General features: G+C 39.7%; 1 protein-coding gene across 1 annotated transcript in view; it reads left to right on the top strand.

The window, feature by feature from the left end:
- Positions 1 to 13,294, top strand: part of GLDN (gliomedin) — a 38,107-nt gene extending 24,813 nt beyond the window's left edge. The window contains exons 7-10 of the mRNA XM_089690557.1: positions 3,250 to 3,333; positions 3,409 to 3,558; positions 8,727 to 8,877; positions 10,619 to 13,294. Of these exons, the coding sequence (XP_089546683.1) occupies positions 3,250 to 3,333; positions 3,409 to 3,558; positions 8,727 to 8,877; positions 10,619 to 11,084 (851 nt within the window). The 3' untranslated portion in view covers positions 11,085 to 13,294. The remainder of the gene's footprint in view (positions 1 to 3,249; positions 3,334 to 3,408; positions 3,559 to 8,726; positions 8,878 to 10,618) is intronic.
- The last annotated feature ends 3,978 nt before the right edge of the window (positions 13,295 to 17,272 follow it).

A 17,272-nucleotide genomic window follows, 5' to 3' on the forward strand; every position in this document is an offset into this window, starting at 1 on the left:
CCAGATTTTAGAAAATAACCCCCACTGTATCTTTTTCTCCATTGAAGAGGAGAGAATAACACAGAGATGGGCTGTACAGTGACTGATCACTGTGATAGCTAATCAGAGGCTACCACAATGATCAGGTGATCGGGACCTGGGCCTCCCATTCCAGATTCTTAGTACGAGACCCAGAGCTCTCAGTGAGAGCTCAGTCTCTGTGCTGGGAGTGTACTTACATAGTTGCATAGTTACATAGTTAGTCTGGCTGAAAAAAGACAAAAGTCCATCCAGTTCAACCAATGCAATGCACTCTAAGCACAAACACAGTGGAGCATATGTGGCCCCATGGATAAAGACCCACTTCTGCATATATGCTTATGCTTGGCAAGAAGGGGTTAAAGAGGCCTTAGATCAACACAACTAGAAGTAAAAGGCATAAGGCAGCTTCCTAGCACATGCCAAAATAAACTCCACAACATGCCCAAACCTGCCCAAACCTCAGGGCACAAAAACTTTCATTTAGCATGGTTCTCAATAGCCACAAATTATATGTATCCACGTTTTGTGAACCGAATTACTTTGCAAACCTAGATATTACCTTGTAAAACAGAAGCAACATCATCACTGTTCTGTACATTGCCTGTACAGAAAGCAGAGCTGTGGGAGGGACCCAGCAGGCACCACCCAATTCAGGTTGCCTTCAGATAGCTACAAGATAGCCAGGGACAAGACCTGTCACCCCACACAAAGAGAGAGATCATCATTCTTTATTACAGGAAGCTCCTGTAAGTTTCACACTGGACGACTGTACAGATCTGGAAGAAATACACAAAGCACAGCAATAGTCAAGGATGAATACAAATGACTTGTAGTTAGAAAACATTCACTTGTCCTTGAGTTTGGTTTTAAAATTTGTATCTGTACTGAGAACAATAGTAAATGAAGAGATGACCAAGAACCATATTCAGAATTTGGAAATGTGAAACAATGAAATATTAGCCATGTCCCTGAAAGTCATCCTTTAATCATGCTGTATTAAATTGATATTCAAATTGCTGTAAGCAAATATAACAATGAAAGCATTATGACAATAGGTGCCTTTATTTTACTTACACCGAAAAACTTTTCGTCTCTTTTTGAGTTCAGAAAGCCTGTGCTTACCTTTCAAAACTGAGGATTTAGTGCCCCAAGCCCCTCCCACCTTGTTTAACCACTTGACCTCCAGAGGATTTACCCCCTTTAATGACCAGGCCTCTTTTTGCTACTCGGCGCTGCACTAATTCAAATGATAATTGCGCGGTCATGCAATGCTGTACCCAAACAAAATTTACGTCCTTTTTTCACACAAATAGAGCTTTCTTTCGGTGGTATTTGATCACCTGTGCGCTTTTTATTTTTCATGCTATAAACAAAAAAATGCCAAAAATTTTGAAGAAAAACAATATTTTTTACTTTCAGCTATAAAAAATATATAGTAAACTCAAAGTTGGTTATAAATTTAAGTCAAAATGTATTCTTCTACATGTTTTTGGTAAAAAAAATCCCAATAAGTGTATATTGATTGCTTTGTGTGAAAGTTATAGCGTCTACAAACTATGGTATAGATACTGCAATTTACGCCATTTTTTTGCTATACAGCGCTGCGCTAGTTTAACGGACAATTGCGCGGTCATGCAATACGGTACATAAATGAAATTTACGTCCTTTTTTTCCCACAAATTGAGCTTTCTTTCTTTGGTATTTGATCGCCTGTGCGGTTTTTATTTTTTGCGCTATAAAAAAAAAGGCTATATTTTGGACTTTTTCCTATAAAACATGTCCAGTAAAAAAAAATTTAAAAATCAAATTTAGTCATAAATTTCTGCCAAAATGCATTCTGCGACATGTCTTTGCTAAAAAAAAACCCAATACATGTAAATTAATTGGTTTACGTGAAAGTTATAGCGTTTACAAATGGCGGGAAAGATACTGGGATTTTTAGTTTTTTTTATACTAATAATGGCGGCGATCAGCAACTTATGGCGGGACTGCGGGACTGTGGCGGACATTCTGACATTGGGGGTACTGACTGGGGGTCACTAACATCCCCAGTGACACCAATACAGTGATCAGTGCAAAAAAAAAAACACTGACACTCTACTAATGGCACTGGGGAGGAAGGGGTTAAGTTTATTTTTCAGGGAAAGGGTTAACTGTGTGAGGGGAGTGTTTTACTAGGGGGCGGGGGGGGTGTACCGCAGGGAACACCGCTGATCGGGAGAGAGAAACTCTTCTGTACCAATCAGCGTGTTCTGGAGCTGTCAGGGAACTGACAGAAAGCACAGTGTGCTCTCTGTCAGCGATTGCCGCCGATCGCCGACACATAGCTGGTAACGACCGGCTGTGACCCGGCGACTGACATCCGAGGCTGTGATCGGCGGGACAGGTAGGGTGGCGGCGCGCCTCGCACGCGCCCCCTACCTGTTTACAAAACACACGTTTTAAAACATGCTTTTGCCCAGCTGTGCCGCCCTGCCGCCGTATTTATACAGTGGCTGGGTGGCATGTGGTTAAAGTGGTTGTAAAGCCTACACATTCCTTGCATTAAGGTAAAAAAAGTTTAGGTTAAAGTATCACCCCCTCACCCCCACTTATACTTTCCTGAGCCCTTACTTGACTCAGTGCCCTTCTGCAGTGGCTCTTTCCTCTTCTCCCTGCTCTCACAGGCTTGGCAGAGAGCAGCAGGATCCATTGGTTCTTGCTGATGTCAGTCATTACCCGTGATGACAGACGGGGGGGCGGAGCCTCACCTCACTGTCTGTGTCAATGGACACAGACAGCAGGGCTTGGCATTGAGCACGCAGGAGTGTCATGGTAGGAAATGATTTCCTGTGGTGGCACACCAAGAAAAGGAGGAGCTAGGAGTGTCGGCAAGGGGACCCCAGAAGAGAAGAACTGTGGATGCTATGTGCAATTCGATTGCACAGAGCAGCTAGCTATGATCTCGTTTTTTATTTAAAAAAATTAAATTTTAGACTTTAGAATCACTTTAAATCGGTAGATGCCAGAAAAACGAGGGAATTTGGAGGAGGCCAAGAGCAATAGAAGGGACTTTTTGAGTTAAGAATACAAACTTGAATATATTTTTTAAACCAGAGTTTAGGGACACTTTAATTCTCTGTGACACAATGTGATGAAACACTTTGTATTGAATGTTTATCTGCACGATTACTTTATTAAAAAAAACGCATTACAGTTTCCCCTAACATTTAACTGTTCTGTTGTCAGGAGAGTCCTGTGCAATTCCTAATGATGATACAATGGTGGGAAAATCAAATGGAAAAAGCAATGATCAACCTCTTAAACAAGAAGGTATCTCGCATTCTTTTATTGTTTGAAATTGATTTGAATATATTTTTATTTTAACATTTTGTACTTCTATTGTAGTTGTGTACGTCCCTTCAGCAGACTGTACTATAAAAGCAATTGATAATCCAACAACTGTTGCAAAAGCAAAAGAGACATTTGGAGCATGGATGATGGATGTCTCAAACTGGACTACTGATGATCGAATCTGGATTGCAGGACATTTTTCAGGTAGAAGATCTAATAATCAATGAGTCACTTGCATACAGTATCTATAGTCCCCCAGATTATTTATGGATTTCTGAAAAGCAGCGTGTACACTTATATGCTGGATATTAGAAGTAATCCTGGTTTATGTAAATATATATGTTTTTTAGTGGTGTTTGAACCAGAACTGCAATCAGTTCACACCCCAATTTTTGTGTTTTAAATTCGTTTTTTTTTATACGTTCCCATGCATTTTTTCCCCTCTTAATTCTTCCTCTCAATTCGGGACATGTGCATTATGGTGCTGCTTTCCAGATGCATTCTATACAGCAAAAATGCAATATGTAGAAGTATTGTTGACTACACTGGAATACACTGCACTGGTGTGAACTAGGGCCATTGGAATACATGGAAAACACTGCATGCATTTTTGATGCAGATTAAAAATGAATGGGACTGTATCTAGTGTCTCCAGGTAAAATTCAGCGCTGGACTGCTATTATTAATGTGAATGCATGGGGAAAAAAAACAAAAACACATTCAGTACATCTCAGTCATACAAGCACATTTTGCTATGTTTTATACTACAAAGGGCTGCTGTTGATCCATCACAAACAACTTCACAACTTTGCCTCTGCTGCACCGAAATCCCAACAAACATTGTCAGCCCTCCCTGTTGGACTACATCTATCCCGACCCCGCTCTGTCCACTCCATGTGCATACGACGATTTCTTTAGCAACAAAACAATGCCGCTGCCTTGACTACCTACACACTGTGTGTTTGGAATGGGCTGTTTGGAAGATGTAGTTCTGGGGGCGTGTCTATGTCAATACAAACTGAGCTTCCAGTTTGATTATGATGATGTCACAAAGAATAATTATAGATGTTTCTCACTACAGGAACAAGATCCAGTGCTGTGGGATTTAATAGGGGTCTCTTAGGTCCAGTTCACACTACATGCATTTCAGTTGCTTTTTTTCTGCATGCAAAACGCACAGAAAGTAGGTCATATGGTTGTCATTATCATAGTTCACATCAGTGCTTGCAGTTCTAGTGCATTTTGGATGCAGATAAAAAGGTAGAACATTGTGCATATTTCCTGCATTTAAATGCACCAAAAATGCACTGGAACGCACATGTCCCAATTTAAATTGCCATAGGAGAACTTATCCTTTAACTACAACAGCAGCCAGCAGCACAGGGGACACTTACTGAATGTACAGTGTCTTGAAAAAGTATTCTACATTTTGTCATGTTACAACCAAAAACATAAATGTATTTTTTTGGGATTTTATGTGATAGACCAACACAAAGTGGTACATAATTGTGAAGTGGAAGGAAAATGAGAAATGGTTTCTAAAATTTTTTACAAATAAATATGTGAAAAGTGTGCCGGCATTTATATTCAGCCCCCTTGAGTCAATACTTTGTAGAACCACCTTTCACTGCAATTACAGCTACAAGTCTTTTTGGGGATGTCTCTACCAGCTTTGCACATCTAGAGAGTGAAGTTTTTGCCCATTCTTCTTTGCAAAATAGCTCAAGCTCTGTCAGATTGTATGGAGAGTGTCTGTGAACAGCAATTTTCAAATCTTTCCACAGATTCTCAATTGGATTTAGGTCTGGACTTTGACTGGGCCATTCTAACACTAGAATATGCTTTGATCTAAACCGGTCCACTGGCTTTGGCTGTATGTTTTGGGTTGTTGTCCTGCTGGAAGGTGAACCTCCGCCCCAGTCTCAAGTCTTTTGCAGATTCTAATCCATCTTTGCAGGCTCCATCCATCTTCCCATCAACTTTGACCAGCTTCCTTGTCCCTGCTGAAGAGAAGCATCTGCACAACATGATGCTGACATCACAATGTTTCACAGTTGGGATGGTGTGTTCAGTGTGATGTGCAGTGTTAGTTTTCTGCCACACATAGCATTTTGCTTTTAGACCAAAAAGTTTAATTTTGGAATCATCTGACCAGATCACCTTCTTACACGTTTTCTGTCCCCCACATGGCTTCTCGCCAACTGCAAACAGGACTTCTTATGGCTTTCTTTCAACGATGGCTTTATTCTGGTCAGGCCAGATTTGTGGAGTGCACGACTAATAGTTTTCCTGTGGACTCTCATCTGAGCTGTGGACCTCTACCATGGGCCTCTTGCTGCTTCTCTGATTAATGCTCTCCTTGCCTGGCCTGTCAGTTTTGATGGACGGCCATATCTTGGTAGGTTTGCAGTTGCGTACTCTTTCCATTATCAGATGATGTATTGAACAGTGCTCCGTGAGATGTTCAAAGCTTGGGATATTTTTTTATAACCTAACTCCCTTGGCTTTCATGATGAAGTTTGTTCACTAATGTTCTCTAACAAACCTTGAGGGCTTCACAGAACAGCTGTATTTATACTGAAATTAAATTACACACAGGCAATTGGTTCCATTAGATTTTAGTTGGGGGTATCAGAGCAAAGGGGGCTGAATACAAATGCATGCCACACTTTTCAGATATTTATTTGTAAAAACAATTGAAAACCATTTATCATTTTCCTTCCACTTCACAATTATGGGTCACTTTGTGTTGGTCTATCACATAAAATCCCAATAAAATACATTTATGTTTTTGGTTGTAACATGACAAAATATGAAACATTTCAAGGGGTATGAATACTTTTTCAAGGCACTGTAAGTGCTGATTTTTTTAATTTTGGACTAAACTTGGGCTTTAACGTAGAACAAATATGTAGCAAACAATTTCTAATTTTCCTTATATACATTTTTGTTTCACTTCATTAACTCAAAAAGTATTAAAGCCTGAGGATCAGCAGCCAGGAAACTAGCAACCAATACCCAGTACCACTTAGGGTTCATTTACACTTCAAAATGGGGCATTGCACATGTTTTTTCAAAGCACTCTGAATGCCAATCAAAGCACCTGTCACTAAATAAAATGATTAGCTTACAGTCCTGTTTACACGCTGTGTTTGCATTGCTTTGCTTCAAAAATTATACCTTGTGTTTCTTTCATGGTGCTTCAAAGCACCTTCAAAGCCTCCAAAGAAATCTATGACAAAGCTTGCTTACAGCATCTGCAGCTTTTGAGAGGCTTTTATTCAGCTTTAGCTTCGCTTTGTTACATAGTTAGTCTGGCTGAAAAAAGACAAAACTCCATCCAGTTCAACCATTAAAAATAATTTTAAAAAAGTTATAATCCTATACCCACAGTTGATCCAGAGGAAGGCAAAAAAAAAGCCCAGCAAAGCATGATCTAATTTGCTCCTACAGTTATATTCTGTGTATCTAAGAAAGAATCCAGGACTTTTTGAAAGCAATCCACTGAGCTGGCCAGGACCAACTCTTGAGGGAGTCTATTCCACATTTTCACAGCTCTCACTTTGAAGAAACCTTTCCGTGTTTGGAGATTACATTTCTTTTCCTCCAGACGTAAAGAGTGCCCCCTTGTGCTCTGTGATGACCTCAGGGTGAATAACTTCACACCAAGTTCACTATATGAACCACTGATGTATTTATACATGTTGATCATATCCCCCCTTAATCTCCTCTTCTCAAGAGAGAATAAATTCAGTTCCTCTAATCTTTCCTCATAGCTGAGCTCCTCCATGCCTCTTATCAGTTTGGTTGCCCTTCTCTGTACTTTCTCCAGTTCCCCAATGTTCTTTTTGTGAATTGGTGCCCAAAACTGAGCTGCATATTCCAGATGAGGTATTACTAATGATTTGTACAGGGGACCTGTTTTGGAGGTATTGCAGGTATGAGATATTCCAGGTTGCACTGGGAGACCAACAAGTGAACAAGCAAATCATTATCAGCAGTCACTTCTGGTTTGTGTATATATTTTGGAAGTGTCTGGTGCAGATGTCACATCTGGTGTGCAGTGTGGAGCAGTAGGAAGGTGAACAGTGTCCAGACTAGAGTGGAACAACTAGCAGATGGCACACGTGGTGTGCAACATGGGAATGTTATAGCAGAAGGTGAGGGGGAACTGGAGAGAGAGGACTGAGCAGCAGAGGATCAGCAGCATTCACAGATCATAGCACAAGAAACTAGTAATGTCACATCTGGTACACATCATGGGAGCAATATAACGAAAGGTGAGTGGGGACCAGAGAGAGAGGAGGATCAGCAAACCAGAGGATCAGCAGAGCTGATGGTTACTACTGAGTGGGGGATCAGCAAAGCTGGGGGTACTACTGAGCAGAGGATCGGCAGAGCTGGGGGTACCACTGAGTGGGGAATCAACAGAGCTAAAAGTACTAATGAGCAGGGGATCTGCTGAGTGAGGGTACTAATAGAAAATCAACACACAGGGCATTTGCCAAGCATCATTAAAGCTTTAAAAATGCATCACCGAAACATCACCAAAGTATAAAAAACACATCAAAAATGCATGTTGAAGCCGGAGGCACTTTAATGTGTGTTGAAGTTGAAGCAAGTGTAAATGAGCCCTTATACCTTAATCTCCAGCCCTGAAATCTTCTGCTCTGCTCATTCTGGCCGTAACAATTTCCCTGCTAAAAGTCACCCTGCATGCTGTCTCTAACTGTTCTTGTTGCCACCCCTCTTGGTGACATCACACCAACTGTGTAATCAGTGCAGGAACAGTGTCCACATCATAAGGATAGAAGCACAGAAGTGTGCACTCAAATTCCAGCATGAAGATCTGAGAACAGGCATATTTGTTGTAGGACTGTGGATTAAGGTGAGTGAAAGAGGCTGTTTTTTTCCTGAAATATAATGACCGCTGTAGTCAAAAGAAAGGTTCATGGATTTCAGCTTATATCTTCAGTTCATGATGCCCCAAATGTAAGGTTCTGATGTTTTCACTAACCTGGAATAGCACTTTTTGCCAAAGTAATAAAATAGCTAACTGCAGTGGAAATCATAGTAATCTTTCAAGGCTCAAGTGTGATCAGGTAAATTAAGTGCTTTGAAAGATACAAAGATTTTCAGTGCAGCTAACCATTAAAGGTTTTTTTTTTTATTACTTTAAGTAGTAATTACAAAAATTATTATTTTAGAAACCTGCACTCTCTATGCAAAATCATACTTAAAAGTATGCTTTAGATACAAGCGAAGTCAGTAGATGGATATTTAGTGAAAGCAGGATAATTGTTAGAAATGGTGTCTGCAACTATTTTTCTTCTCATTTTAATTATCCAAATATGTGATATTTGCCTCTGCAGGATTAATAGTGAAAGAATATGAAAATGTAACTGCTTTACAAAATGATAGCTATAAGACTATGAAGCTCCGCTGGTTCTATCACGGCTGTGGTCATCTAGTGTATGACAAATCACTATACTATCACAAAGGAGGATCCAACAAAATTGTGAGGTAATGCATTAATTGGCTTATTTCAGCACACTGAACTGTCTGTATTGCTGCAAACCAACTAATCTGATTCACAATTATACCAGGACTAGGATTTATCAGTGACTGAAAAGAGAGTTGCTCTTTTCAATTACAGCCAATTCCTATCTCTATCATTCTTTTAAGTGCAGTGAAATGAAAATAAAAAGTGTATTCTGACTGGCTGTTCTGAGTAATAAGAACAATTCTTCCTGCTAACATTTTGACAAACAAAGTAATAAAGTTTCCCTTTCTCTTGAAATAAGTGAACATGATACCTTATACAGCAACTCTACTGTGAAGTTGTTTTAAAGTATAACTAAAGGTAAAACTGGCTATGGGACAGGAAGTGAAGGGAAATCTCCACAATGGGACACAGATGATGAAAAACAATCTGACGGGTTATAACCCTCCATTCCTCTATTCAAAATGCCAAAATAAACGTTTTGCCATTAGTTCTACTTTAACCCGCCAATATATTTTAGCACATTTGTGTGGGTTTGTGAACAGGTTCATTTAGGCTAAATAGTTTCAGGTCTCTGAGTAATTCAAAATACACTGGTTGTCTTACTGACCAGTCAGACAATATTTTTTGTGGGCACAGTATTTGGTGCAGGTCAAGTGTGTTATCTTATTAGAAATGATCATGGGGGAAATAGTGCAACAATCATGGTTATTGGGGGTATAGGATGCAGAGGTGATGATATACCACTCAAACAATGGGAAGAGCCAGAGATGGATCATAAGTGAAAAAAAGAAGTGGACTTTGAGGAAAGGGGGGGGGGGGGTTATAGGTGGCTGAATGGCAATGGCAAGGGGCATAAACAATTTAGAGTGGAAGTTGATCGTGGAAGGGGATGGTGGAGGAATCAATAGCTAACCATGGAACAGTGGTGGGAGAGACAGGGAACGCAGAGTAGGAGCTGATGGGATGGCAAAGAGAAGAAGTACATTTTGAACTAATAATGTGCCAAGGAGAGTGATAATACAGATGATCCTGGGGGTGGGGGTAGAATGTAGGCACAGAGGAGATGATCATGGATTGGGAGAAGGAGACAGTGGGACTTGACTCTGAACAGGTGATAGAGAAATCTGAGTGTGATCTGCTCATAGACCATTGGGAAAATAGATAAAGTGGGTCTAAGAACAGTTGGGAGGAAGGAGGGTAGGGGAAGAAGAATGAGCTGATTATGAACATCGAAGAGAGGAGGCAGAGAAAGGACAGATTGTTGGAGAGAAGTTGACTGTATAGAAGAGCAGAAGAGCAGCAACTGATCATGTTCAACTGAGAGACGATGCAGGACAGTGCCAGATGAAGGGTTGGAGGGTAAAGGCAGATCATAAAGAAAGGTAGGCGACTGAGGACAGGGATTCATGTATGCACTGTCATTTCTCCCTCTTGGGGGAGAATAGCATTTCATATCCTTTCGCTTGATATGTGAAGTCATGGTGCAACTGTTTGCATCAGCTATGACACATCACTGGAAATCCATGTGATTTAGCTAAATAGATGGGATTTAGTAGGAAAGGGGGGGGCTTAGATCCGGATTATAAAATGTGAGGTTGCATTTGATTTCTTTCTAGGAGTTAGTATCAATCAATGCAGTCAAGGGAATTCCCAGAAAAACAGTCTAAATACATTCCCTTCTATTAATATTATTAAAGGATCTTGATTTGATTGATGAGATTTTAACAGGAATTCCTGTGATTTTTCTTCTGTATTCAGGTATGAACTGGAGACCGAATCCTTTGAAACACTAAGTATTGACAACGCAGCATATCACAATCGCAGTTACCTCTTCTCAAACTCCAAGTCTTACTTTAAATTGGCAGCAGATGAAAAAGATATATGGATTATCTACTCTTCTGAATTGGATAAAAGCATTATGGTTGCTCACTTGGATGACAAAACTTTCTCTGTCACTCAACACATCAACACTACATATCCAAAGTCAAAAGCTGGCAATGCATTCATCACATGTGGAATTCTCTATGTGACTGATACAAAGGATTTAAGGGTTACCTTTGCTTTTGATCTCTTAAAACAGAAGGCGGTCAATGCTAGCTTTGACTTGAGATCATCAACGTCTGTTCTTGCCATGCTGTCCTACAACCCTAGAGATAAGAAATTATATGCTTGGGAAGAGGGACGTCTGATGTTATATCCTGTCCACTTTGTATCAAATACTTAAAATGGTAAATATAACAAACATGCAAAGGCATTCAGGGTCCAATAACACTACTTAGGGGTATATTTATAAAACAGTAAATGCGTATTCACTAAATATTCACTGCAGGCAAATATTCCTGGTGCATGTGAAATAATTGACAGTGATTGATTTACTTGCAGTGAATGTTTGGGGCAAGTCATATTCACTATATAATAATTCATTCATATTATAAATATGCCCCTATAACACCTGCGTTAACATACCTAGTGTTGTACTATGCAGTTCATATTAGGTTTACAGTCTTAATAATCAGTCCAAAAGATGAGATGAAGTTACACAGTTCATAAAAGAAAAAAAAAATTGTACTATAAGTAAAGGCATCTACAGAGGTTTATGTAATATACTGTATGTCCTCTTACAAACGTAACTGAAGCATACATAACTTAAGCATGGGGCCGTATACTGTGCTACTCCATCAAAATATTATGAATAGATAAGAATTAGGAGTAACTTTTGTGTAAATATCACCAAACTCCCCCCAACCCCCCCCGGCTGTACTGAATTCTTACATATTAATAAGATCTTGCTGATGGAAAGGCTTCATAATGGAGAAAAATGTAGCCAAGCTTATGGCTATGCAGCGCCTAGGCAAGGGTGACATCATGGTCCTTCTGGCAAGATCTGGGATACTCAGCATTCCCAGAATTTTTACAGAAATGTGCCTTCACTCTCTCCAGTGTGGAAGCTAGTGTAAGGTAAGGGAAATGGAGTGATTTTTCATGGGGGGAGGTCTCCATTAAATAAAGCTGACTTTGTATCTTCCTGCACAATCCGCATTAAGAGACCATAAACATTTTAGTGTTCAAATGAATGACTCTCATTTTGCTAGATAACTTCAATATTATAAGACTAACATTGTAAATGTATGTAACAGGAAGAGCAAAATTAAGAATATATATTCATAAATATTTTCACAGACAGGAAATATTGACATATCTACCTCAGTTTATCAAGGTTCAGAAAAGTCCAAGGAGAGTTATTGAAGTGAATTTGAACTGGGGTGCCAATGAAAACCATGTCCTTTCACATATTAGTAGCTGGAGTGTAGTTGGTATGTGTACTTAGCCTAAATATGATCAATAATTTTAATCTGAGCCATTGGCTACTTACACTACTTCACTCCCATATTACAATTATTTAGAGCAGATCTAAACCATCTATAGGAGTTCGCCTTTCCTTCTGTCTACCCAATAGAGGCACTAAGACCCCTTGAATACTTCCCTGGTGGCTCTCCAGTTATGAGTGACTCACTGCTTCTTTGATGGTAATAGGGCTGAGTTGTAGCCAGGGTCAGGAGATGCATGAGGCAGAGGCAGATAGGCTCAATCACTGCCTGTGCCACATACAGAATCTGCTCAACAATATGGCTCACACAAGACCCACCCAAGTATCGGGGAAGCAGCATGCAGTGTGTCCCTGGAAGGAGCCTATCAAGCCAACGGATACAATTTTGAGCTGTCTTAAAGGCACCTTTGGTTAGAAAGTAGCAAGTGGGTGAGGGACATAAACTTAGTGGGTTTATGTCTGCTTTAAAGTGAAACTCCAGTTTTGTGGAGGAAACAAAATTATACAAGTAAAATATATAAATTGCAGAATTCCAGCAAACTTTAGTGCAGATCCTTGCCTGCCTTAATTATGTTGATGAAATAGTGCCCGTGTGTTTCTGAAATTCTCTTCCTACTATAATCATGTGAGCTGCCCCAAAAATATGGTATCTTTAGTATCCCTTTAGAAGTGTAGACCTTTTTCAAAGACCCCCAAGGAAGATGAAAATGTTATGCTTGACCAGTTTTCACATAGCTAAACTGTTGGATCAATTTTTTTGCAACTGATCAAATGACTAAAGGGGTTGTATGTTGCAACAGTTATTTACCCATATCAAACTGGTCAGTGACGAATGACCGATAAGTGCTAGGTTCATTGAGAGGTCTTATCAGTAAATGTATAACCAGTATTAATGTAGGCATTGAAAGGGATCATTTTTATACCATAAATTACAAAATGGCTTGTATAGCAACCGGATGTAATACCAATGTTTTAAAAAAATCTATAATTTTCTGTAAAAAGGCTAAAAATGTAATTGTTACCTTTTATAATAATTTCAAATATTCTCGCAAACCAGTGTGTGATGTGCTAGCTAGCTTTCCTGATGTTAAAGTTTTAGTAAACTATGTCTGTCATTTTGAAAGTTCATTTTGCTATTACCTGCAGTCCGAATTTATAGGTTCAAATAAAAGGGCACCATGAAAAAAATGAAAATGTACAATATCCTACATTTACATATTGCAGATGCTTTTCCACATGTGGATGCTTTTTTTTTTTTTTTTTTTTTTTTAATAAAACTGTTGTGTATGTACTGTTTTACAGATCTAAATATGTCATACTATACATTGCTTAAATCCAAAACTTGGTTTTACTCTCCCACTTTAACCCAGACATTTTGCTTATGGACTTATAACTACATGAAAAAACCACTGTGCATAGATGTGATTTTAATTGATTGGAGGAGATTAGATTCTATGCTCTAGAACAAAGACAACATAAAATACTTGCATTCAACACACTGCCCAGCCTGATCCATCACCAGAACCCCAAGAAAAAACACAAAGTTTTGGGTATGTCACACAATGCCACTCCCACAGTTCACAATGACTGAGCAGCCTATCCCAAGCCCTCAGCAATGCCAGCTGGAGCGTGCTTAGAACCTATACAAACACTAACCTTCAGGCAGTCCCTTGCATAATATATTTAATGGATTGCAGTAGTAATTTAGGGAGTTAGGGCGTATTCATGCTTTGTACAGATTTTTCCTGGCAACTTTTTATTTTGTATATGGAGCATGCATCTGTTGATGTTTTTGGGCAGGTAAAACAGTTTACGCTTCTGTTTCAACTCTTAGTTTAGCAGTTTGCTACACTTCCATTTAAATTTGAAGAGCTTTTTAAGACCTATTTCTGTAGCAGCTTGAATATACATACTGTACACAATGGGATCATTAGCTGCAATTTTAACATTTACCCAACTATTCATGATTCTTCATGAGCCAAGACTTTGCGAAATTCTGTCCACTGGAGTGAGAGTGGAGTGTGACTTTGTATATAGGAAAATTAGGAGCTGTGGCCTCTTTGTGAGTACTGTAGATCTTGATGTTGTCTGCATATCCTTGGAAAGACTAGATTTTTATTTTCATACTCGAGAAGTCTTGTCCTTTTTGCCATTTAGACTTGAACTGTCTGGCCTACACTGGATTAGATTCCATCAGCTAATGCTGTGGACAATGTTGAGCTTTCTATTGGAAGTTATGAATTGGGTTTGAGCTGTCATTTTAATTTGTTATACTGTCTACAGCATTCCTGATCCTGGCACATATTCTGATTTTTTTGTATGAAATATTCAGCTATTTTTGTGGTATTAGTTGGGCCACACACTTTTGCTGGAAAGCATAAATTTGTGAAAATAACCACAGCATTATTCAGAGATATACCACATCTCACAAAGCTACAGATGCACTGTTTGAGTTTTAACGTTTTGGACATGGATCCTACATTCTGGAAAGGTTATTGTTTTTCCATGGCCAAAGTTATTAAACAGCCCCAGAAATTTTCTATAATAAAGAAATGATTATCACTAGTAAATCCTGCTAAAGCAAACCATTTTTTCATAGTAGAAAGGAACTTCACCCTACCTAGCCTAAATGAAATATCAAATTCCTAACGTTTATCCCTATATCCATTTCAGGTCCAAAAGGTTTCCCTCCTTCCTAACCAGGCCATTTTTTGCTATTCAGCACTGCGGTATTTCAACTGCCAATTGCGTGGTCATGCAACGCTAGACACAAACTAAATTTATGTCCTTTTTTTCCCCACACAGAGTTTTCTTTTGGTAGTACAGTGGGGCAAAAAAGTATTTAGTCAGCCACCAATTGTGCAAGTTCTCCCACTTAAAAAGATGAGAGAGGCCTGTAATTGGCATCATAGGTAGACCTCAACTATGAGAGTTAAAATGAGAAAAAAAATCCAGACAATCACATTGGCTGATTTGGAAAGAATTTATTTGCAAATTATGGTGGAAAATAAGTATTTGGTCACCTACAAACAAGCAAGATTTCTGGCTCTCACAGACCTGTACCGTCTTCTTTAAGAGGCTCCTCTGTCCTGCACTCATTACCTGGATCAATGGCACCTGTTTGAACTTGTTATCAGTATAAAAGACACCTGTCCTCAAACTCAAACAGTCACACTCCAAACTCCACTACGGTGAAGACCAAAGATCTGTCAAAGGACACCAGAAACAAAATTGTAGACCTGCACTAGGCTGGGAAGACAGAATCTGCAATAGGCAAGCAGCTTGGTGTGAACAAATCAACTGTGGGAGCAATAATTAGAAAATGGAAGACTTACAAGACCACTCATAATCTCCCTTGATCTGGGGCTCCACGCAAGATCTCACCCCGTGGGGTCAAAATGATCACAAGAACGGTAAGCAAAAATCCCAGGACCACACGGGGGGACCTAGTGAATGACCTGCAGAGAGCTGGGACCAACGTAACAAAGGCTACCATCAGTAACACACTACGCCGCCAGGGACTTAGATCCTGCAGTGCCAGACGTGTCCCCCTGCTTAAGCCAGTACATGTCTGGGCCCGTCTGAAGTTTGCTAGAGAGCATTTGGATGATAAACAAGAGGATTGGGAGAATGTCATATGGTCAGATGAAACCAAAATAGAACTGTTTGGTAGAAACACAACTCGTCGTGTTTGGAGGAGAGAGAATGCTGAGTTGCATCCAAAGAACAGCATACCTACTGTGAAGCATAGGGGTAGCAACATCATGCTTTGGGGCTGTTTCTCCGCAAAGGGACCAGGACGACTGATCCATGTACAGAACAGAATGAATGGGGCCATGTATCGTGAGATTTTGAGTGCAAACCTCCTTCCATCACCAAGGGCATTGAAGATGAAACGTGGCTGGGTCTTCCAACATGACAATGATCCCAAACATACCGCCCGGGCAACGAAGGAGTGGCTTCGTAGGAAGCATTTCAAGGTCCTGGAGTGGCCTAGCCAGTCTCCAGATCTCAACCCCATAGAAAACATTTGGAGGGAGTTGAAAGTCCGTGTTGCCCAGCGACAGCCCCAAAACATCACTGCTCTAGAGGAGATCTGCATGGAGGAATGGGTCAACATACCAGCAACAGTGTGTGCCAACCCTGTGAAGACTTACAGGAAACGTTTGACCTCTGTCATTGCCAACAAAGGATAAATAAAGTATTGAGATGAACTTTTGATATTGACCAAATACCTATTTTCCACCATAATTTGCAAATAAATTCTTTCCAAATCAGCCAATGTGATTGTCTGGATTTTTTTTCTCATTTTGTCTCTCATAGTTGAGGTCTACCTATGATGCCAATTACAGGCCTCTCTCATCTTTTTAAGTGGGAGAACTTGCACAATTGGTGGCTGACTAAATATTTTTTTGCCCCACTGTATATTATCACCACAGTTTTTTTTATTTTTGTGATATAACAAAAAAGACTGAACATTTTGAAAAAAAAAAACTATTATCAACTTTCGGGTATAAAAAATATCCAATAAACTCAAAGTTAGTAAAAAAAATTAGGCCAAAATGTATTCTGCTACATGTGTTTGGAAAAAAAAATCCCAATACGTGTATAGCGTTTACAAACTATGGTATATATTGAAATTTACAGTGTTTACTTTCTGGCTGCCTATCAAATTTTTGAGGTGCTAAAATGCCAGGGCAGTACAAACACCCCCAAATTACCACTTTTTGGAAAGTAGACATCCCATGGAATATGCTGAGCGGGATTTTGAGTCCCAATTGTTTTCCCAATTTTAAAATGGCGCTGTTTAGATCCGGCGAAACCAAAATGATGAAATGCTCATTATTTTCGGTTTCTTAAACTATAGAAATGATTGGAGCCATTCTGGTCTCCGTTGAGCTCTATGGTCAGCTCTGCATTCTCAGGTTCCCAGATGGCAAGGGACTGCCCGAGAAAGTCGTGAAAGGCAGTGGAGGGCGGGGGTGGAATCTCTTCCCACTGCTTGTAAAAGCAATCCTTCCACTATTAGCCACTAGGATTGCTTTTACATGAAAGCAGACCACCACCGGAAAAAATGATACCAG

Source organism: Staurois parvus, unplaced genomic scaffold (genome assembly GCF_062004578.1).
Source record: "Staurois parvus isolate SC_StPar_1 unplaced genomic scaffold, SC_StPar_1.0 ptg000533l, whole genome shotgun sequence".
Lineage (NCBI taxonomy): Eukaryota > Metazoa > Chordata > Amphibia > Anura > Ranidae > Staurois > Staurois parvus.